This window comes from Pyrgilauda ruficollis, unplaced genomic scaffold (assembly GCF_017590135.1).
Source record: "Pyrgilauda ruficollis isolate IOZ18807 unplaced genomic scaffold, ASM1759013v1 scaffold40, whole genome shotgun sequence".
In the NCBI taxonomy this organism is placed as follows: domain Eukaryota; kingdom Metazoa; phylum Chordata; class Aves; order Passeriformes; family Passeridae; genus Pyrgilauda; species Pyrgilauda ruficollis.
The window spans coordinates 5,342,856-5,367,544 of NW_024525490.1; the positions used below are offsets into that span (position 1 = coordinate 5,342,856).

At 39.9% G+C, this 24,689-nt stretch overlaps 1 protein-coding gene across 9 annotated transcripts in view; it reads right to left on the reverse strand.

Moving 5' to 3' along the window:
• DST (dystonin) overlaps positions 1–24,689 on the reverse strand; it is a 273,488-nt gene that overhangs the window by 169,540 nt on the left and 79,259 nt on the right. For 6 of the 9 annotated variants that reach the window (XM_041477354.1, XM_041477349.1, XM_041477353.1 and 3 more), the window contains exons 3-5: positions 14,294–14,383; positions 11,408–11,485; positions 8,894–8,986 (exon numbers count right to left, since the gene is read on the reverse strand). In XM_041477354.1, coding sequence (XP_041333288.1) covers positions 8,894–8,986; positions 11,408–11,485; positions 14,294–14,383 — 261 coding nt within the window. Of the gene's footprint in view, positions 1–8,893; positions 8,987–11,407; positions 11,486–13,664; positions 13,764–14,293; positions 14,384–24,689 lie in introns of all 9 variants that reach the window. The other 3 variants (XM_041477345.1, XM_041477348.1, XM_041477347.1) reach the window with 2 other exon arrangements.

Genomic DNA, 24,689 nt, shown 5'->3' on the forward strand with positions numbered 1-24,689 from the left:
TCTTTATAAAGAAGAAATTATGTAAAATATTAAGGACAAGTTTCCAGCATTTGAATGGACAACTGCAAATCTTCATGCTGTCTAATTCAAAATGTATTAATGTAACCTACCACTAGTACACTGCTAATGTTGTTCTTCCTCCACAAATTTTAGAGAGGGAGAGAATTTCCCTAGAAATACTGCAAATTTAATTTTTCAGTGCGAGTGCATTTTTAAATTAATACATGTGGGTATCAAGGTTTCTAAACAGTATAATATTAGACTATTTTACTGAGCTTTACTGGAGTGTGATTTGATATGTATTTCCATTAAACTGCTTACATCTCTTTAACAGTCACCATGATGCCACCTTCTTTCAAACAGAAAATGTCCCTAAAGTACACTGTTATGCCAAATTTCCTGTAGGTTCAGTGGCACACTGACTGTCACAAAAATGTAAAATAATATCTAATTCAAGATATGTCAGAAGAAACACATTATGGTTATTTTACAGCTGACAATTACATTTTGCAATGCAACCAGTAATTTACAGAGTCCCTGATCTTGCACATCCTCTTGCATTCATACTTTAAATTTTGATTATTTTTCTTAAGAGTAACTCAATTTTTCAAAAAATCAGATGCCACTGAAGTAGAATTTTAATAAAAGGGAGACAGCAGAAATATAAGAATCAGATCTAAAGGACCGGTTACAAGATCAGTGTTCCCAGGAATCCTGCCCTACTTCTGCACACTCCAGGTCAATTTACTCGAATGCACCTGGTATAACTGCAGCTAGTCCTAGAACAGAGCCACAAGGACGGTGCAGGGTCTGGAGGGGAGCCCTGTGGGGGGCAGCTGAGGTCACTCATTCTGTTCAGCCTGGAGAAGAGGAGACTGAGGGGAGAGCTCACTGCAGTTACAGCTTCTTGTGAGGAGAGGAGGAGGGGCAGGCACTGATCTCTTCTCTGTTGGTGAACAGTGAACAGGACCCGAGGGAATGGCCTGAAGCTGAGTCAGGGCAGGATTAGGTTTAGGATAAGGTTCTTCACCCAGAGGGTGGTTGGGCACTGGAACAGCTCCCCAGGGCAGTGGTCACAGCACCAGCCCAACAGAGTTGAGTAAGTGTTTGGACAATGCTCTTGGGCACACAGTGTGACTCTTGGGGTGTCCTGTGCAGGGTCAGGAGTTGGACCTGATGATCCTGAAGGGTCCCATCCATCACAGCATATTCTATGGTAGCTCTATAACTTATCCATTTCTAAACATTATCTAGGAATAAATGCATTCCAAATATACCTCTGCAGATAATTAGTAGCCTTTATGCCTTTTTATCTTTCTAGACTTAACAATACTTACCAGCTGTTCCTGAGAAGGCTATCAGCTCTCTATTAACAATTCTTTCTGCTGTTTCTTCTTTATTTTTTTCCCAAGAACCAAATAATAACTTTATAGTCACTTTAACTAAGTCACTTATACTCTTGAACCAAAGAAATTATCAAGGACAACGGAATTGATAAATTGCATTTATATCAGTTCTTGGGTTTTTTACATAAAAACCCTAAGCAAAATAAGATAAAAGAAAGTGCTACTAACTAAAGAAAAAAATACCACTTTCAGCTAACTGAGATTCTCTGAAGTCATAACTATGGTCTCACCAAGGAAAGAGACAGATTTAACAGAATTACACTGGAGGTTCAGAAGAGGGAAACTTAAATTTCCTCCAAAACCTGACAGCTAGAGCACAGATAGATGATATTCTAAAGCACCAAAATAGACTACCACTGAAGCCTGTGTGAACCACCACAACACAGTGATGACCACACCAAGAGCTTTGTCTTGGACATCTGACTAATCTGACTAGACCTGAATGAAGCTCAGCACTGGTTTAAGACAGAGATCCAGGTGATCAAAGCTGTTAAAACAACCACCAGGGATTGTTGTGTTTCTTTATCTTGATACTGCGGGGTTTTTTTGTTGGTATTTTTTTAAACAAAACATGTAAAACATACAAATTTGTACCCAAGGCTGCAAAATTTTATGGGGAGATTAACAACAGACTTTTTATGGCAAGAAAACCCCTAAGTACAACTTGAATAAAGGATTAGACCAACACTTGTGTGCAATTTGACCTGTCTTAGAGGCCGCTTAATCACAAACAAGAGGTTAAGATTAAGACATGGAAAACAAATGACTCACACTGAAACATGAAATAGCTCATGCAGATTTGTATGGGTTTGCACTTAACCACAGATTTCTGTAATTTGTCAGGCATGTCTGTGACTGGGAAATGCATTAATTTCTTAACATGGGACAGGTGCGTAACACATTAAAATGGCAATAATGTTGAATATTTGTGTATTTCTAAGTCTGCAAAATTATTATACCATTTGCCCTATGTACACTGCTAATTTATGCTTTATTATTTGTCTCATATAGTTAGCAATTATTGTACAGGAGAAATTATTCTACTTTGCTAATCGAACCATGCTAGGTATCTTTTATCAAAATCCTACTAGTAATACATTTTAGATCTGGATCTAAGATCCCTTTCCCCTCTTTTTTGTGTGTTTATACAACAGAGCAGAAGTAATGGAGCGTTTAGCACAAATGGGACGTGTCATTTCACGGCACTAAAACAGCATACCAGATAACCAGCAAGCATTTTGTTGCACAGCCCTAAGGTCAAATGCAGAATAACAGAGAGATAAACATAAGCCAAATAGAAAGTGAAAATTAAAGTAGCACAAGATAGAAAACAAGGATAAAAATAAAGGCTTGCCAGCACAAACAAAATGTTTGGAGCTGTTTGAGCTGTACTGGCAACCACTCCTCAAACTCTGAAAGAGATGTTCAACTACCAAGTCACAACCACCAACAGGAGAGGTTTTATATCTAGTGAGATGCCTTACAAAAAGAGGAATTTGCTCCTTATTGGTGATTTTATGGCATTAACGACAGAGACTTCATGCTTCTCTCACCCTTGCTGTGATTCAGATGAGTCCCAGAAATTTCAAGAATTCTGCACTCATTTTCTTACCTAAGACGTAGGTAAATTATATTTTTAATAAATCACTGAAGAATTCCAGAAGAAACAACTAGTAGTTCAGCTGAGAAATAAAATATCACAAGAGTATACCGTAACAAATGCTGAAAGACAGGTAATGCTGCTTCATTGGCTAATGACAGACAATGCAGCTACCACATGGAATACACTTTATCCTGCCATCACTTATAGTCACAGATGGAACAACTGGCCAAGTAATTCCATTTTTAAATCTTTAAGAAGATCAGACCTTGAACTGTTCTGGTTCTTTCAAAGCAGAGGCAGAGTAAATTTCCATCCTAGGACTGCAAGGCACACAGGACCAGGAATGGTTGCCAGTGAAGACCACACCCAGCTCTCCTCATCTCTCATGGCCACCTCAAAAAAGCAGGCAGCATGTCCACTGAATGGTGACCCTACCAGGGATATCTCTGTCTTCTGCACATCATTTACTGAAATAGGCTACCACAGCTGAGCTGCCTCCTCCTCTGGACACCCTGTATGGAGGCCACAGCCTTACAAATCCACCCGTCTCACCTTTTCACCAACACTGGTAAAAGTTTAGCTGCTGATGCTGGACCAAATGAACAGTCTGTAGACTGCTTGGGGGCAGACTAATCAAAAGTGATTTTTTCTTAAAGGGTTATGGGGAGTCAGCAGCAAAAAATAGTATTTGCTGGCTAGCAAGAGAAATGTGAAGAGGTTACATGCGTCAAAGGAGGCCTGAGAGAAATTGCCCATCTGGGTGGAGAGGGCTGGACGGTACTGTAACATCTGGACAGAATCATCACTGACCAGAACCTTGAAAGCAGCATCCTGCAGAAGTCTGGCAGCAAAGAGCAGGGAAGAGTGGAAAGAAATTTAATGGTAGTTCTTGAGCTGAAAAATGATGATGAAACTGAAATAGAAGAAGTCTATTGAGTCATTATTTAGAACTTCCTTAATTTTTTTAAGATCTGAGTTCACAAAGGCCTACTTTTAACTAGACAGAAGTTCAAAGTTTTTCTTTGCTTCAGCATGTGTTTTTCAAACAACTGCAAGTGATTTTAAACATTTAACATTTGTTAAAGAATGCTTGCAGTAGTTTGAAAGGAAATTATCACCAGTTTTCACAGAATTTAAATCTTACTAAAATGACTTTATGAGGACAAATGCTGCTTTCATTTATACTTGCTCATCTCCAGTGTAGTCAGTGAAAATGTACTGGATGTTGAAGGAGTCCATTAAAGTATTATTTTGTATATTTATACATAGAGCCTATGATTATACAAAATACTATAATCTGATTTAGCACATTCTACAGGTGCCAAGAAAATAACTTATAACAGTTATTACATTATGAAACTGAATTTAAACTAAGCCACCTACTATTAAAAGCATGTGAAATACGTGCATTGAAAGCTTGCATAAATCCTAGCAACATAGATGCACTGGGGTTTTTCAATACCCACAGAACAAATTATTTTCTTACATACTCAGTTTAGTAATCCACCAGATTTCCCATTCCAGCTTTTCAGTAACTCTTATGTAATTACTTGGGACACAGAAGAGTGGATACTTTCTGGACTTATGCAGCTGCAGAAGTCAGTGCTGTAACATTTATATGTATCTAGTTATGCATACCAATTCACAAAGCCATAACCATCTCTAGATATAATTAAGATGCAAGAGAAACATAACCCTCAAATGTGTATGATCTTTTATTTTTTCATTATGTCTGTTCCCTAAATCATTCCTAAATTCATTCCAATAATCAGAGGGATTTTCTATTTTGAGTAAATAATACCCTTCAGATAAGGACCATGACTCAGAGAAACAATAAGCCACAAACAACAGCCCAAAAAAAATCTCTGGCATCTTGACTACTTCCCAGATTGCAGTGTTATTAGAATACACATAACTAATGTGTAGCTGAGCCAGTAATATCACACAGCAAACAGCTTCTTATGCTCACTGAGAAATTAACTACTTCTGCAAATGATGGGGAAATTAAGGGGTAATTCAGGTTAAAAGACCCCCTTGCAAGTGCCTAGATACTCATGTTTACACATTGGCTAGGTTTTGAAGAGATCACTTTATGCAGTAGGGGCAGGATTCAGTTTCCCCAACATGGGGTTCTGGAGCTCTTTGAGATATCCTGCAATACCCCAACTGGCCTCCAGCTGCAGGTCCAGAGGATTGTGAGTCTCTCACAGGTCTGGTGTCTCATCAGTGAACTCCACACATATGTCCTGCATACTCCAGGATACCTCAGGTATCACTCAATTGCCACCTGTCTTTAGGAGGCTGAGTCAAAAGTCCTATACTAGTTGTTCAATCAACAGCAATGATTCACACCCTGAAGCAGAGAGATAAAGTCAACTGACCATCTAGAATATTTGAGACACTTGAAGATACCTGAGATATTCATATGGAGATAGCATTTACACCACAAGACCTAAGGAAACCTGCTTCCCACTGCCAATGCTACTGGATATGAAGTGTCATCTCAGAACAGCAACACAGCAACTTTGCTGGACAGTGAATAGCTCCATAGGTGCTCCAGGCATCTCCTTCAGGTGATCTGAATTACTCCATCAGCCTCTGTATTGCCTAGCCCTCCAGGCCTCAAATCCATTGCTAAACATGTTTTCTACCATTTAAGAAGGAGTTTATCCTGCCTGATCTGTCTCTTCCCAGATGAGGCTGGGTTTCCCATAAGACCCAGGTCATGCTTCTCATACTCACAGGGGTGTCTCATAAATCTCCAACAACACAGATGTTTATATTTAGTTGAGTGAAGTGAACGTCTAGTAGCTGGTTAGTTGACTCACTGTCTAGGCTGCATTAACTGTATAAACTAAACCTCTATCCTTCTGATTATCAGATTAAAGGGACAATTTAGACAATTGCATAAGAACATAGCTCCCCATAAGCACACGATTTAGGTGTGTTAACTTCAAACTGAATCTAATCACAACTTTCCCAATAAGTATGGAACTACTCCATGCATAAACACAATTATTATCACAGTTATTTATCCCTTGGTGAAGAGCCCACATTTCCGTTCAGATTTTTCCTTCATTTTAAATCTAATTGAAGAAATAAAAAACAATTTGAGGTCTAAGTATGTACATTCTTCCGAACTTCACCTTCTGAACCCAAAGGAGCCATATGCGGGTGACAAAGACACCGAATTGCCATATTAAAGAGAAATAGCAGGAAATGTCATGCAGGAAATGTCACACAAGCACAGGCAGGGCATATGTCTTACATCACTTTACAAATCCCTTCTGGATTCAGTGTAGGTATACTGCAGCCATTAGTAAAAAAAAAAAGAATATCTTTTTTTAAACATCCTGTTCTTCAGTTGCTTCATATTTATTAAAGAGACTTAATATTTAGTCAAGCACTAGTAGTCATCCTCAAAATGATTTTTTCACCAATTTTTTAAGATACTATTTTGAAAAAGAAGGTCATCAAGGTGGCAGACCCCATACTAGGGGACATCAAACACAGCCCAAACAGCCAGTAGGGAGGGGCAATAATCCTGCTGTACTCGGTACACCCTCACTCTAAGAACTGTGTGCACTTCTGGTCTCCACAGTTTAAGAAGGGTTTGAAGGTCCTTGAGTATGTCCAGAGAAGGGCAACAAAGTTGGTGGCAGGGATGGAAAGCATGTTCTAAGTAGAGCACCTGAGGACTTTGAGTTTGTCTAGTTTGGAGAAAGGGAGGCTGAAAAGTGACCTCACTGCTCTGTGGGGAACTAGAGGGAGGCATTGAGCTCTTTAAAGGGGAACTCATCTTTAGAAATGGAAGAAAAGACAATGCTGGGAACTACCAACCTGTCAGCCTCTCCTCTGTGCCTGGGAAGATCTCGGAACAGATCCCAGGGAAGATGTTAGGATGCCCCATTCCTGGGAGTGCTCAAGGCCGGGTTGGATGGGGTTCTGAGCAATCTGGCCTAGTTGAAGGTGTCCCTGCCCCCAGAAGGGGGGATGGAATAAGGCAATTCTCAAGGTCCCCTTCCAACCCAAACCATTCTGATTCTTTTCTCCCTGGTATCCAGCCACTGGACACATGGGAATACTTCAAAACTGTGCTGGGGAGGTTTAGATTGGACATCAGGAAGCATGATGGGTGGTCAGACATTGGAACAGGCTTCCTAGACAGGTGGTGGATGCCCCAAGCCTGTCAGCGTTTAAGATGCATTTGGAGAACGCCCTAAGTAACATGCTTGAACTTCCAGCCCTGAATTGGTCAGGCAGTCCCACTAGGTGAGCATTGTAGTTCCCCTCCAACTGAAATATTCTACTCTGACAGAACTACAAGATCTGAATTGTACTTGCAGACGTTTAGTTGGTAGTTATTTGGGTTAGGACACAGTGAAGTGTGTTTTGGCTACAATTTAAATGCTTCAACATATTTCATATTTCATATGGAGCTGACTACCTTACAGGGAAAAATCCTTGCCACACCACTTCACCTAAAGAAGGTAATTTATATAAATTGGTTTTCCTTTTCATCCATTTTTTACAATTGGCAGCACTAACATTCATGACTTTTTATAAGCACCTAAAATTGTGCCAGATGTCCTGTGCTTCATCTAATGAGAAAAACTAACAATTTCATTCTGCAAAAGCCTAATAATCAGGTTCAGAAACATAAAATACACATCAAGTAAAGGTTTAATTTCCACTTACAGCTTCTATTAGTAAGCTGCTGATATTCTATTTTTTAAAATAGAGCAACCTTCAATCACAGCCCAATTCTGTAGGTCATGCTTAAATATATTTAAACCTATTCTTTTCTTCTCTTTATAACCATGTGGGAGCAAAGATTGACATGGCAAGGGAGCTGAACGAGCTCCAGGTCTCCAATTCTGTAGGTCATGCTTAAATATATTTAAACCTATTCTTATCTTCTCTGTATAACCATGTGGGAGCAAGGGGAGCTGAAGGAGCTCCAGGTCCTTGCTGGACCATCTCCTTTACTCTATGGTTTCTCCTTTATTCTATGTACTGATCTAGGCTAGGATGTGCACCCTGTTTATACCCAGGTACCATTGGCCCTATTCATATCTTTGCTCCACATTAGGATTTGCAGAAGGGCACATTAGATCCTAGCAGCCTTTCTGGTTTTTTAAAGAAATTTTTTCTCAGTCATACATCCATTGTGGAATGGTCCTAAGGGAACGATACTTTTTCTGTGTGATCTTGCAAATTTCTGATCATTTAAAATGCCTGCACAGCAGAGAGTTCATCGCTAACAATGCTGCAGTCACTAAATGGGAATTATCTGTCATCTGAATTACATCATCTGCAGCCAGAGCCATTATGCAAGCATTCTTTTGAGGAGCAATTTAACACCACACACTGTAAGGCTGCATTATACTGTACACAATCCCACCAGTGTACAACAACCAGAGTGCCACCTAGTGTGACCCATGCCACCATCACTGGGGCTAGGAACAAATGCTGACATGGGAGCAGTTACTAGAAGAGGGTGAGAGTACAGCTTGCTAAAATACTCAAAGCAGCAGATCCTGAATTTAAAAAAAATATTCAAAATTTTTCAAATATATTTTAATACTCATCAAAAGAAATCTGTAGAATAAAAGAAGAAGGATATGTCCAAACACTGGGAGGAATACATACTGTCTTTAATGATGTTCAAAACTGAAGTTTTTTTTCTCTCACTCCACAGACAGAAAATTAGCAAATAAAATCTTGAGATTCAGTTTACATCATAAAATAAGATACAACATCAAAACCTTCAGAAACAAATTAGAGAAGAGATAAAATCTACGGAGTCCTGTCTACATCGAAATTCCTCACAACTATGCAAGAAACTGACCAAAAACATACAGTCAAGCAAAATTAGACTTACCTGAAAGTGCAAAATTATGGTCCATATCAACCCCAAAGTCAATTTGGGATTCCCATCTGTTATATCATCATTTCTGATGTTAACCAGTTTCACCTGCCATCACAGAAAGAAAATGCAGGCAAAATTGAAACAAATATGCCACAAATACATAGAAAGAAAATGCAGGCAAAATTGAAATAAATATGCCACAAATACATACTGCATTACACAGGCATGACTCTAAAGGATGCACTACTCACTTCCTGAGCCTACTCTGCTGGGCTTTTTAATTCTCAAAAGCAGAAAGGAATTGCATTCTGCCTGTAAGTGGCCTGCCAGGAATTGCCCTCTCCCACTCACACCGGGATAAGGAAATTCCTCAGCTGTCACTAGGCTGGCAGATCTGATCCCCATGCCAAATACCCTTTGCCTCAGCTCTTGTCAAAAGGGGAAGGCACGGCAGAGCAGGGCAGGATAACATGAATATAATGATCTGTAGCTGCTGTATCAGTCCCAGAGCAGTGCTGACACTGGAAGTTATCACTGCCATCATTCCACCCCACGCTTTCCTGTACTTAAACAAGGATTCAGAAGCAGGAGAACTGGCCTGCCAAAACACAGGTCTGGCTTGATAAAATTAGGAATTTAGTATCACATTTAAGCAAACAATGGCTTAAAAAGACAATAATTATTTATAGTTTCTGATGCTGTATTCATTCATAATGCTATAAACAAATGCTTAATAGGATTAAAAACAAGAGCTGCTGTTATTACACTCCCATAAACTCACACCCAGAGTGAGTTCAGTAATTCCAGTTTTTGTCTAATGTTATAAATGTATTTAACTTCTCTATATGTATTATGCATCCACATAGTCTAGCAGTTAAAGATGACTCAGCTAAAAGATATTTTATGCTTACAATAGTAAAGTTTCATGCACATGCTTTTCAACATATATCCTGTTATCAACTGAACAAGCAAAGACATGTCCTTTTGATCTGCAGACATAATCTTTACTATTTGGAGACAAAAAAAGCATCAAACCACACTCTCTGCAAGAAAAACAATGTATTTCACAATTTGTTGTTTGTTCATTTCTAAAGTCAGGCTTCAAAATTATCAAAATATAGGCTCTCTCTGCCTTATAATCACAATAAAGCATTGTACTTGAAGGCTACACAGCCAACCTGAGCCAGTTAACTCCTAAATACAGTTTAGAAACACCTACTAGAGGGCTGAAGTTTTAATCAACTGCAAACTCCACTGACAATTTGCCAAGACCAAAGCCCTACAAATATTTTGTATACCAGAACACAGCCATCTTCACAAAGCTGCAAGGCTAAAGACAACACAAAAATCCTGATATCACGATCGACAGCAGCACATGCATGTTCATAAACACAAGGATGACACAGCTCTACACCTCCTGCATTTTATACACATGGTCTGCCATGCATGAACAAGGCATGGTGCAGTACAGCTCCTGAGGTCCTGCTGCATAAAAATGCCATTGTGACTGTCACTTTGTAGTGTACTTGTTCAGTGGCTCACTTAGGTTAACAGGAAAAGTTTGCTTTGAACTCAGCAAAGGAGGATTTTGTTCTCAGTGCACACATTCCATTCAGTGACCCAAAAGGCAGGTTTGAAATTTCAAAATGCAAAACAACATCTGGTTTCATAACAAAATTAAGTATCTGTTTATGGTTTGCTACCTCATATTCTGTCAAACTTCTGAAGTAGCAAAAACAATTTAATTATTTTTTAAATCAACCAATCAGAGAGTAGATTTTCAGTGTCAATTCATTGGGATGTGACAGATAGGGAGGAACCATTTTTCATTCCATGTTTTGGATAAAGGGAGAAATCCCTTTATTCTCCCTTTGGAAAGGGAGAAATCAAGCTTCTGTAAGCATTTAAAAGATATTGAAAAGTAGAAAGAAATTCACAGTAGCAGAAATGCAACAGTGTGGATTTCAAAGGCTCAAAGGAGATACAAGTGAAATTAAGCCTGAATCTTCCACAGTGCCCAGGTGGCTCTGACATGTCTCTAATTCATCTAAAAACACTAGTTTTGCTTTTATCAGCATCAAAATTTGAGAAAGTTTTCCCAAAAAAAAAAAAAAATACAACCAAAACAAGGAACTCCCATAGAATATTCTAATATATTTGAATTGGCATTTTGCAGTAAAACCTAGATTGTGAACAAAATTGCACACCAGCTAGTGTCTGGGCAGCATGAAAGACAGTTAAATTTACTATAAGCAGCTCCTAAGGATATTGCCCATAATTTTCTCCTCTTTAAGAGCATATAGCACATGGAATGTGCTGTTATTGCTCAGGGAAGGGTGGTGTAAAACTACCTTTCCCACATCTCTCTTAACCGTCTCAAGCACAACATAAAGCTGAGCCTACACGAGCAGCTGTTAGACAACATGCACAAGAGACAAAGCAGGACAAACTTGTTATTTATTAGCTATAGGTGACAAAATGTTCATTAATTTATTATTATTATTATTATTATTATTTTCATCATACCTGGCGCTTTTTCAAATAGTCAAGTGCAATTTGGACGTTCTGCAGTCTGTGAAAACGCATCCGACCCTTTTCTCGGGGCTACAAGTGGAAAACAGTAGTTGTGAGATTTTCTCATCAGACAAAAGAACAAACAGCCTGATTTAAATATACCATGTAGAACATGTGAAGCACTACAGCTTTAATGAAGTCAATACCTTTGGTGGAAAAGTGTGCTACAGCTATTTATTTTAACTGTAGTTATTTTTTAGTACAGTGGATGGCAGAGAGATCAGGGGTCCCCAACTGCAACTTTGATCCATGCAGGCTGATAGCTGTTCCCTGTAAAGTACTATTAAGGCTAAGAGGGCTATTACCTACAGAAACTAAACATTATTATAAACATATTTACAGTGTATTAAGCAAAACAAAACATAAGTAATGTCATGGACCTTTACATTGTTCTGGTAAATTCTGTGATGGAAAAGCTTACCTCTGTATGGAACTTCATGGCTTAATGATATGACTGCATAATGATTATGATATCTATACATATTTATTTAAAGCATCTAATAAAGATAGTATCTTCCTCCAAACAGAATAATATAACATGAACAGTCTTAGAGTGTAAGTTTAAACTCTTGACTTGGGTAGAAAACTTTAAAGCATGAAAAAAACTAACAAGTCAGTCCCCTCACAGCAAAGTCAGAACTATCAAAAAGAAATTGTAAAATAAAAAATGAGCGGTGTGTTAATGGAAACATGGCAAAACTGCATGCAGTTAGTGTAAAATCACCAAGAAGAAGAATCACACAGAAAACGCATACTTAGCTGTCACAGATCAGCATGGGAAAGCAGTTAAATTTATACCATCAACATCATATCCAAGTCCTTCTAATCTTCCTTATGTCAGATTTTTCACAAACTTTCACAGCAGTAAACTGAAGCAGACTATAATTGCTAGGGATCAGCCATGAATATGAGCATTTCCTCAGACAACAACTGTGAAACACACAGATAAGCCCCCGCCTTCCTCAACTGCCTTTTTTTCCCCCTATGGAGTATCAGATGCTTGCCAAAAAGAAACATAAGAAAATGAAGTTGAATAAGAAGCATAAACTGAAACAAAAAGAATTTTAATTTCCATTACAGAATCTTCTATTTAGCCCCTTGTTTTTCACACCAATAACTCAGGATCAAGCATTACAGCCCTTGCTATCAAGTAGCTTCCACAGATGGAATGAAGAACTGCAGACCTGGAGCTTGGTTTTCCACAAGAAGGAAGGTATAGTAAGCCCCAAAGTACACAGTTAGTATCTCAGAGGGGAAATATTTCTTTTATAAAACAATGCAGCATTTTGATTGATGCTGCACTTCAGAAAAAAGGCACACAAATTCCACTGAAATCACAACTGCAGCACAACACACGGGAGCCAGGGAGGCACTCAGGCCCTATGACAGCAAGTTGCTTTAGCAAAAGCCAAAATGCAAGATCTAAAAAGGCATTAAACAGCTCACTCAGACTAACAAGCACCCAACATTTTAAACTTTATGAGTAGATATTTCCCTTCTGGATGGGCAAAATATAGAGAATCGATAATTCAGCGTTTGTTGCAAGAAAGATAAACCCTGCAAACTATCTGTTTTTTTAGTAGCCACGACACAAAGCTGTCGCTTAACTTCCAATCTACCTGCTTTGATGAAAATCACTACTACATATGGTAAATTCTAAAAAACAAATCTGCACACTGAATTACCTTATTTTGAGATATTATCCTATATTATGGCACACACACCATGCACATAGTAAACTGGTGCTTCTAATTAAGATAAATCAATTTTTTCCATTGATTTCATTAAGAAGAACCTTCAAGTCTTTGTCTAAATTGCTTGTATATGGACAATACTGTTTGCAAGTTAAAAAAAAAAGGTCTTAGATTAATAGAATTATGGTATTTCCCTATCTATTATTTTAAAAAATTATTTTATAGCTTCTTGATAGTGTTGCCCAGTATACATTTGCACCATGGTTTTGTACAGTTTAATGAAAGAAAACAAATAGAAACCTTGAACATTTGCATTTTAGCTGTACACAGAAAGACTAAATAAAAATTTGTCTTTACCACACCTCCACTATAAACACAAGTATCCTGGTTTACCAACAAAAGTCCTTTTGTTCTTTCTACAGCCCACTATTGCAGCACATCAAACTAAGAATTTACATTAGCAAACACCACACTTCAAACACTGCATTAGTACAGTTATGGGGGTCGGCACCTACCCCCTTATCCTCATCCTCCACATCCTCATGCTGTTCATTTGCGCATGCTTCTGTTGAACTCACCAACCGTAAGGTCTTCAAAAAATCTCGCTCTCTTGGCTAATGAATACAACAGACAGGAGACAGGACAGCAAAAACACAAGACAGACCACAAATGAAAAGAAGAGCATGAAAAGAAGAACATAATGAAGAGAACAAATACCAAGCAAGGGAAGTAATGCTCACAAAGAAAGGAAATGACACCTGAGGAGTGTGTTAGACAATTTCAGGGACATTTGATCCTTGTTATTTGTAAGTTACTCCCTTAAATGCAAAAAGATATTAAGCATCCAATATTTGTTAAAACAAAAATCAGAAAGGAAAGGAAAGAGCAGAAGAAATAGTGCATTACCCTGTTAAGAAAGGAAGTCTCACTAGCCACAAGAAACGAAGAGAACAGACTGCACTCCCCCACAGAATTCACACCAGCATATTTACCAACAGAAATACAACTTGTGTCTTTGGTATCAGGTCACAGATTACAGAAAATATCAAAGAAATCTACAGCAGTCAGTACACAAGGAGTTAACAAACAGAGAAAATGCATAATTAACAATCCAAAACCACTGCAATATGATCTAAAAGCTTACCAAGGTGTCTCCAGAAAGGACTTCTAGAAGTGAGATTAAGTTATGTCCATCTCTTAGGTCTTCATATAGGTCATTCACATGCTTTCGAACCTGCACAGATAAATGCAAAAAATAAATACATGATCCCTATTTACACCTGAGAATTCACCCTCATAGTAATACATGCCTTTTAAAATACAGATAAACCTCAGATGCTAAACATCAATGCTATACCTCAGCATTGCTTTTTTTTAATTTCTTCACTTTCATGACAAATTAACAAATGCAAGTTAATTGTAATAGACAAAATTCACATCTGTCTCTGCACTTGCAGTTTCATCACACTTTATATCACTTCAATGAAAAGAAAAACAATATTAAGTTACAGGTAATGAATGCATGTATCAATGAAAAAACGCAGTATCTGCAATTTAATATCAGACACTCTCCTCTTTGGACCTAAATATTGACCACTACAATAACAGTAGCTAGATTCAACAGATTGTAAAAAACACACAACATGTATATTATGAGCAGCATGCATGTTCACTGCAGTCAGGCTGGAAGTAACACACTTCCTTATAAAAGCATGCCATCCACCAATTAACAGCATGTATTGTCACCTTAGGTTTCCCAGTACTTATGAGCTTTCCCAACTACTCACACACCCACCTTACACACCCTACCAAGGAACCATGACATTGGGTTGATCTAGTGAGGGGTTGCAATGACGAGAGACAGCTGGAAGGTCCACCTTTACTGACAGGCATAACAAATCTGGGAGATATCTGTCCACAGGCCAACTTCTTGATTCTTACCATTAGCTTAAGTACAACCTCATCTGAAATGTCTTCAGCAATTCCAGCCAGCTGCTCTTTGAATGTGACACAAAGGACCTAATTTTTCAGAATCAGAGATGTGTGACTTGCTAGGGCAGAGGTTGAGGGCTTTCCAGCTACAGTTTAATGTCAGCTCCCTGGTGTTCCTGTGGAACCGCCAGATCAGAAACTTCCTAAGCTTAGGATAAAATACAACATCAGAAATGTTCTTCTTCCTAACCTCTGCTAGAGATGAGTTTTACTTCCAACATGAGATCTATGGGACACTCTGACTGCCAACATATGTGTGTGATGAGGGCAGCAAGAATCAACCCAGATCTTCAACTTAATACAACTCTGCTACATTTTTTGGGGGAATGATGAGATTCATCCTGTTGCATAAAGATCTGTCTCCATACCTAAGATTAGCTTCATAAATGCTTTTTAGTTCAATTTTTCTTATTCCAATTTTAAACATGAAATTACCCTGCAATCTGTTTTTACAAACACCATCACCTTAATTGAGAGTAGCATCAGAACATATTTATGCTTGCTCTGAAGACTAGCCAGAACAAGTCATCTAGAAGACTGTTCCATGAGGAATTATAACACATATTTTCCAAAACGCTTACACAGAGTCTACATACACAGCCAAATTACAATTCAATACTCTAATACATAAACATAAGCTTTACACCCTCACACACATACATAAAATAGTATCATTTTCATTTTAGTTTTTTTTTTTCTTTTTATCCTGCAAGCAATTAATGTTAAAAAAAAAAAAAACTAGGAAAAATTTTCTCTGATAATACTAAAGTACTGCCAAACTGAACAAAGAAAAAGAACAGGTGTTCTCCTACTACATCTCTGGTGAAAGGAAAGAAAAGGGAAGCCATATAAATAATTGATATCCCTGATACAAGATTTGATTATGACAAATGCTTGAAAGATGAGAAGCATAAGAATCTTTAATTTTTAACCCACATGTTATTTTTATATTCAAAGGACTGTATCAAACTGAGAGCTAAACTCCTTCTGTTAAAAGTAGGCAACTTTTCTTTATGACAAAACCCTGTGAGAGGGCTGCCTGTCCCACCACCCAGGACATGTCCCTTTCCACTTCTCTTTGGAAAGCAGAATCCCCAGCCAGGACAGACCCACAGCACAGGCTGGTGGCCAAAGGCACAGCAGGACAGAAGGTTAAGGACAGGGGAATGTGGTGTACATCTCAAAGACACTGCGCAGCACAGTTAAAGAACTGTTTGTGTAGCCCCAAGTCAATGGCCACACTCTTTTCAACACAAAACACAGGGGATTTGCCCAGTGTACAGGTATCTGAATTGTGGGTGAGAAAATACCACTATTTCTGTTCTGTCTGCTTTTTTTATCCAATAGATTCAAGATAATTTTGTTATCCTGCTATTCTGTCTCTCACAGCACAACCTTCTGTTTGTTTCTTATGCTCTGAGGTTTCCTAAGTATTACAAAGACAACCATCTTCCCCAGTTTATCTTTCAAAAAATCACAGACGCTTCAAAGATGAACTCACACTGGATATGAAAAAACTGGCACAGCACTGTCAAAACAGGAAAACCATCAGTACACCTTATGTATCTGTATTAGTTCTGCCACTGGCTGGCAATTACTGTGAGGATTAATTATTTAGTACATACTGTGCCAGTCATCCTGGTACAGGGCAACATAATAGGGAATTTTTTCCAATACTCTGAGCAGCAGATGTGTGTCTAAAAGGCTGTATTTGGGCAACTAATGTGAGCAAGTATGCTCACTCAAAGCATCAGATCACTTCTTCCAAAAGGAGCATCTTGCACAAGAGATCCTACACTGACACTTCAGAAAAAGCTTGAAAAATCACCTCTCTCTAACTATCACTTGGGCAATTCTTGTCTCTCAACACATAGCGAAATTTTTTTCAGCCTCCTTCAAAACACATAGTGCCAAATACTGGATGCAGATGGAGGTTCTGGACAGAGGTGTAGGATCTAGTGAGGCCACAGAATTTCACAACAGTTCTTGTGGCTTTTCAATAAAATCACAAATTGTCAGCCCAACATTTTACAAGGTCCACACGCAAAGTAGGTTACACATTGCCTCAGGCAACTTTTTGCAATATACCCATGTGAGTGTGGCAGATTTGATAATCTGGGCATGAGAAGAGATTCTTTAAGGAAGACATGGGAAACACAGAGTGGCTGAGGTGCATCTGACAAAACTTAAACAAAAAAAGCAAAATGGCTTCACCAGTGAAAAGGAGACAGAGTGAATGTAAGGCACTGCTTTAGAATAGATTCATCTTCTGATCTTCATCTTCTGGCAAGAATTCTATGATGTTTGTGGTAAGGAAAGCTCCATTCTCCTTGACATAAACATCAGATATTTTCATATTATCCTTACCAGCAAGCTTATGCTTTGCATTCTAGTGCCTTGGGGAAATTCTGCACTACCACCAGTAAAAACCAGCTTTTAATACTGTAGCAGTGACCGAGCTTGAATCCTGACCCCAGACCCCAGCATGTTAGACACTTGAGAGATGATGAGCAAGAAGATGGCTGTCACCTCCAAAAGCTTCCACTTGGACCCCCACACTGTTCTACTTCTTCTATAAAATTCCGTGGCCTGCCAGGCTTGCCCTCCTCCACTGTGAACTGGCATCACAGCACCTGTCAGCACTGCCTGCAATCTGCCTGACAGGGAAAGAAAGAGCATGATTCAGCTGCCTGGTCACTACCTAAAGGGCTGTTTGTGTTCAGGGGCTATGCCTGAACATAAACCTTGGTCTCCCTTCTTCTCCAGAAGGACTAATGTCTGCCTAGGTCCTGCTGGCCAGTCCCCACAGATGTCTGTACTGAACACCCTTATACATCTCAAGCAGTCCTAGATGCCAATGCTAAGTGAACCAACCTTGCACATAGCGATCTCTGGTTTTGCCATCAGTCACAGCAAAAAACAAGCCATCTTCCAAAGAAAACCTGTTTCTTACAATTTTTATTGATAGTATTTGTCTTGATTCTAGAACAAAATCTCTAGTTTTACACACTAATGGCTGCTTACAGTTATATGGTAGAAGGGGAAGGACTGTCACTTCCACTACTGCAAGCAAAACCAGCTCGGTCTTGACGAGGATGGACAGGAGATGCACAGGTCACCCTCCAACACTGTCATACTTACTTCTTAGTAGAGCCCGTTGCAATAGGACAAGGTGTAAGAGTTTTAAATTAAAAGAGAGTATATTTAAACCAGATATAAGGAAAAAAAATTTACAGTGGGGGTGGTGAAATATTGCAACAGAGTTCCCAGAGAGGTGGATGTCCCATCTCTGGAAACATTCAGGATCAGGCTGGATGGGGCTCCAAGCAACCTGCTCTAGTTGAAGATGCCCCTACTCATTGCAGGGGGGATTGGACTAGAATGAAATTGTGTCAGGGGAGGCTTAGGCTGGGTATTAGGAAAAGGTTCTTCACCCAAAGGTGCCTCCACTCCATTCTGGCAGTAGGATTCTAGTGGTAGGATGCTGGCTCCCCAGGGAAGTGGTCACAGCACCAAGCCTGACAGAGTTCCAGAAGTGTTTGGACAATACTCTCAGGCACATGGCACGATTCTTGGGGATGGTGTTCTGCAGAACTGGGAGCTGGACTGGATGATCCTTGTAGTAATTTCTAATTCAGCGTATTATTCCAGGTTGAACTCAATCATCTTGAAGGTCTCTTCCAACCTTGTGATTCTGTGATTTTCAAGGTCCATTCCAACCCAAACAGTTCTAGGATTCTATGATGATTCTACTAAAACAAGAATCACACCCTTTCTTCTTGATTAGAAGCAAATATGTCAGGAAAATAGGGTTGTGCCCATTTCTGTGTATACAGTGGGTGCACACCTAGCATACACACAGATCCCTCAGACTTTCCTGTCAGGATGTAGTGTGTTCAAGAGCAGCACCTATAATGTACAGAGCACATTCTCAACTGAAACAGTGTGTGAAGAAGCAGAAACAAACATTAATGTGCTGCAGAATCTAGAGTGGAGACAAAAGAGACAGGAGAGAATATAATCAGATCAAGCAAGAACAACTCAAAGTAACGCCCATGTACTGGAGGCCACCAGGAAATCCCTGGGGCAGGTGAGGTAATCACTGTGACCCTGGCAAGATGCATGACTTGGAAACAAGGCAGAGTTTTGTGCTCACTTATTTGCAAAATTGTCCATTTTTTTACAGGGTCAGGAAAGCAGACTGTAATCAAATATCTGCCTTTAAAACATCAGAAGGCTCCCATATTAAAATTAAGCTGAACTGATCAGTGTGAGAACATGCCAAATTAGACTTTTTCTTATGGTTTCCAGAACAGGCAAAATTAGAATAAAATCTGAACCATACTTATTTTGAATAACTGAAGTTCAGTTGTCAAGTCTTCATAAAATCATTGTCCAGGAGTTATCAAGAATGATAGCATTATAGATCCAGCTGAGGCTGTTCAGACCACATTGCCTGGGATAGTCTTTTTCAAGTACTGCTCTTCTTGCTTCTGGAAGCAAAGTGAATTAATGTCCAGCCCAGACGTAAAGTGTTACTGATTTTTTCAAAGGAAAATGGGAAAAGGCTCAAAAGTTAGAACTGTAATGGGTGTGTTTAGGGAAAAAAAAAAAAAAGGGTCAGGCCTTAATTACCACTGAGGTCGCAGATAAGTCCAAATGACAGCTGGCACAAGGCCAGCTGTGAGTTTCACAATAAAGTTCAAATTCATTCTTTAAGAATATGAGTCGATGCCTGTGGGAGAAAGATCTCTTAGAACGCCCACTCACTTCAGTAACAGTAAAACAATTCTCACCAAGATAATGGATAAATAGTTAAGAGCTCCTATGACTACAGTGTTCCACAGCAAATGCCATCAGCATTCAAAGAGCTGAAAAACTGTGGCCACTGTTGAGATCCTGACACCCTGATGAGTTTCCCTAATGTTTCAGCTTCCTAGAAACATACTTAAGCTTGCTTTTAAAGGAAAACTTTTATTAAAAATTATACTTATGGGGGAACAGTGTTCTGTAAATTTTGAGAACATGCATGTTTTAGTCCTTTAATCTTTAAAAATTAAGAAATCACAGTGGCAAGTCTAACTGCATGATAACAAATCTGTGCCACAAGTAAAGAATAAAAAAACCCTCTAATAAAAAAAAGATGTATTTGTGTACAAAAATAAAGATTTACTAGCCTGACACATGCTATGAGAACCACTCTAAAATTCTGAAGAGGCTGTAACAACAGCCATGAAGCATGTAATTGCGAAAATATGAGATTTGTCAAAACATTTCCACGTGACTAATCTGCCAAGGAAGTCGCTTCTTCAAAAATCTGCAAGAGTACTTACTTTACTCCACAGACATCTCACATTCCCCCACGTAAAGGATAAGTATGACTCAAGACACTGCAGGCCCACTCTGTGCCAGGTAATGTCCCCCAGCACGCTGTGCGGGCAGCGAGGCGCTGGGCTGTGCTCCATGGGCAGCCTGGTGCCACGCCAAGAGAGCCGGGAGCCAAAGCTCCGTGCACACTGACACGCACACCCACAGCCTCCCGAGGAGCCCTGGTCTTTCATCTCCTGCTCTAAACCCACAACTTACTGCTGGGAAAAAGCCCAGCTCCAAACACGCACCCTGGTCACAACGCTTGTTTGGTACTGAATCCCATACTGCACTCATTCGGTTAAAAGTAAACAAGCAGGCAGGTTTAACGAAGAGAATTTGACGGCGGTGAGGAGCACTGAAGCTGTGTGCCGGAGCCGCGGGGCTGCAGGGGGTGCTGCTCCCGCAGCTCCAGGCCGGACACCCCGCCCGGACACCGTGTTGGCGGCGAGCCGGCACACACGCTTGGGCCAGGCCGCTGCTGGCCCCCAGGCCGCTGCTGGTCCCCAGGCCTCTGCTGGTCCCCAGGCCGCTGCTGGCCTCCAGGCCGCTTGCCAGCAGGGTCTGGCAAACCCAGCTTTAGGCCTAGTGCTTCCAAAACTCATTTTCACTCTCTTCTTTTTCACTCCTTGCTTTTGACAGTCTAATAATCCACTCTGCAGGAGACAATTCTCGTGGTTCACGGAAAATAAATGGTTCTTTCTTTCATACTCAGGAGGAATTTTTCTGTTTGAATATGGTGCTGGGTATTAATACTCACAAGTAGCAGACACACCTAGTGTTACTCAATTCCTTTCCATAAAATTCCTTTATTAAGGAGTTATTAAGGATGAATAATTATTAAGGATTAATAATTATTAAATCCTTTATTAAGGAACATTTAAACAAGTCTCCTTTACAGAGTGAGTTCAATGCTCCACGCTTGGGCCAGGCCGCTGCTGGCCCCCAGGCCTCTGCTGGTCCCCAGGCCGCTGCTGGCCCCCAGGCCTCTGCTGGCCTCCAGGCCGCTGCAGGCCTCCAGGCCGCTGCTGGCCCCCAGGCCGCTGCTGGCCCCCAGGCCGCTGCTAGCCTCCAGGCTGCTGCTGGCCTCCAGGCCGCTGCTGGCCCCCAGGCCTCTGCTGGCCTCCAGGCCGCTGCTGGTCCCCAGGCCTCTGCAGGCCTCCAGGCCTCTGCTGGCCTCCAGGCCTCTGCTGGCCCCCAGGCCGCTGCTGGCCCCCAGGCCGCTGCTGGCCTCCTGCCCGCTTGCCAGCAGGGTCTGGCAAACCCAGCTTTAGGCCTAGTGCTTCCAAAACTCATTTTCACTCTCTTCTTTTTCACTCCTTGCTTTTGACAGTCTAATAATCCACTCTGCAGGAGACAATTCTCGTGGTTCACGGAAAATAAATGGTTCTTTCTTTCATACTCAGGAGGAATTTTTCTGTTTGAATATGGTGCTGGGTATTAATACTCACAAGTAGCAGACACACCTAGTGTTACTCAATTCCTTTCCATAAAATTCCTTTATTAAGGAGTTATTAAGGATGAATAATTATTAAGGATTAATAATTATTAAATCCTTTATTAAGGAACATTTAAACAAGTCTCCTTTACAGAGTGAGTTCAATGCTCCTGATCTTTGTTTATAGCAGATGTTTTCTAACTGAAGATTCATCCTTGACTGCATCCTTGGATTCATCCTTCACTGTCTCCTCTGGCCAATGCTTTACACTTTATTATCATGACAACCATAACACTCTTCCTGTGTTCCATCCCTCTAGCAGCCTGTCCTTGTATCTAAAAGGTCAAATCAGTCACTTTTCTTTTTCCCTTCATTAACCTTCACATTTCTTCCAGACAACTCAATCATCCATTGCTTTCGCATATTCTATTTTGCCCCTGCCCTCAATTATTCCACATGTCTCTGGATAACTCTATTAATCATAAAATATTTCTATGGCTTTAAGGTATAAGTATACTCTGGCTCAATTAAAAAAAAAAAAATTAATTTTTAGCCATTGCTAAATCTTGCTAAATAGCCTTATATTTTTCTTAACTTCCCACATTTTTGTTTTGTGAAATGTGTTCCACTATTTTCCTAATTCCCAAATCAGCAAGTGTACAATCAGAGGTATAATCTTACATAGATATGAAACAGTAGGACATAAACACACACATCAAGGAGTCCTTTTGTGGATTTCAGTAGATGTGTAATATCTGAAACCACATCATTGTATAGAACTTTAAGTAAGTGTCCTAAATGTCACAAGTCCTTTCTGCTTCCTACAGGGAAAAAAAAAAAAAAAAAAAAAAAAGCTCCTTAACACCATAACACCATCACAGAATGAGACAGATTGGAAGGAACCACAGTGGGTCATTTGATCCAGCCTTCATATTGGTATTGGGATGACCCAAGAGCACATTCATGGCTCTTGAATATCTCTAGTAAGGAAGACTCCACAATCTGTTCCAGTGCTTGGTCACTCGCACAGTAAAAAAGTTCTTCCTCGTGATCAGGTGGAAGTTCCTGTGCTTCAGTTTCTGCCCATCACCTCTTGTCCTCCTTGGCACCACTGAGAAGAGCCTGGTCCCTCTCCCTGACACCCATCCTTTAGATACTCATACATTGATATGTCCCCTCTCAGTCACCTCTTCTCAAGGCTCAACTAGCCCAGCTCCCTCAGCCTTTTCTTGTAAGAGAAATGCTCCAGTCTCTAAATCATTTTATTTGCCCTCTGTTGGACCTGCTTCAGGAGGTCCATGTCTCTCTTGTACTGAAGAGCACAGAACTGGACACATCTCAAAACCTTTTGAAAAATGGGCTGGAAGGTTCTCTCTACCAGCACTGATCCAACCACTCAGGATATCCCCCAGGTCCCACTCCAGTTACTTATCACAGCACTACCCCCCCTGCTATTAATCCTCAGCACAGTCTTGGTTGTCTGCTTGTAAATTTGCATATTGGCATCAGCAAATCCACCTCAGTGGAGCCCCTGCAGATTCACAAGCAGAAATGCATATTTACTAACATAAAATGGATGTCTACTCCATCACTGCTACAATTTAAAGTTCTCAAATATAAAGTCACAGATGTGCAGCAAGTTTCAGAATCTACTACACTAAGTTAACCTTTATTTTGTGGATAGCTTAAAGAGAACATGAGGGGCTGATGCCACATGTGGTATGGCATGTGGCATGCCACTCCACTCATACTCCCAGCCAACAACAGTTATTGCACAAGTTGTGATTTCAGGGCACAGCATTTCCATCTCTCTTCCCTCTTTTGCACCACTGTAATTCTTTTAGATTTTTCTTCAGATCAGTACACTTTGTTCTGGTGTTTTTGTGTATAAGACTAAAGATGTTTATATATTTCAGAAACAACTAAAACAAAGAAAGTGTGACTCACAACCAAGTGGATTTGCTTTCTTGTAACATCTGTTCTCTCCTTTTAAAAATATTTTATTTACAAAGGTAAAAATGTGACAAACAATTAACAAAGAATATAAAGCAAACATCACTAAGCTTCACTTTACATGGCAACCATCTCAAAGAAGGCATTCTCACTGGAACTGTAGGATTAATGCAGACTGAAATCACTAAAGTAATAAAAATATAAGCTTTGCTAAGGAATTTCGCAGTGATCAGCTTCAAGGCTCAAAAACTGAATAATACTTCACCAGAGAAGGGCTGTGCCTTACAAGGCTGTCAGAAAATAGTAAAAGTGTAAGGTTAAAAAGGACTGAACAGATCGCTCAGTCCTGTGCAGTTTGGCTAAAAAACACTAGAGATGCTTCTCTAATTTATTCTTGAAAATCCAAATGAAGGAAATGTAAAACACAGTACAAGTGTTTCAGTGTTTGACTACACTTACTTGGCTTTACAGAGAGGGACATTTTTCCTCACTAATCTTCGAACTAAATCTCCTGTAAAATAAACTGATGTTTTTATTGTCCCTTTCCCTAAAGTTTGACTTCAGAAATCACGTGTTCACCAGCCTCCGCATAAACACTTTTTACGTTATCATGTCTCCCTTCAGTCTTCTTAGCTTCAGACTAAACAAACTCAAATTATCACAACCTACCCTTGGTCTTCCAAGAAAACTTATCTTCTTACTACTTTGTTAGAGATGGCTACAAACCTCTTGCCCAAGCAGAGACCAGAAGTTACGCAGCCAGGCAGAGTTTCACAGCCACGTGCCCACA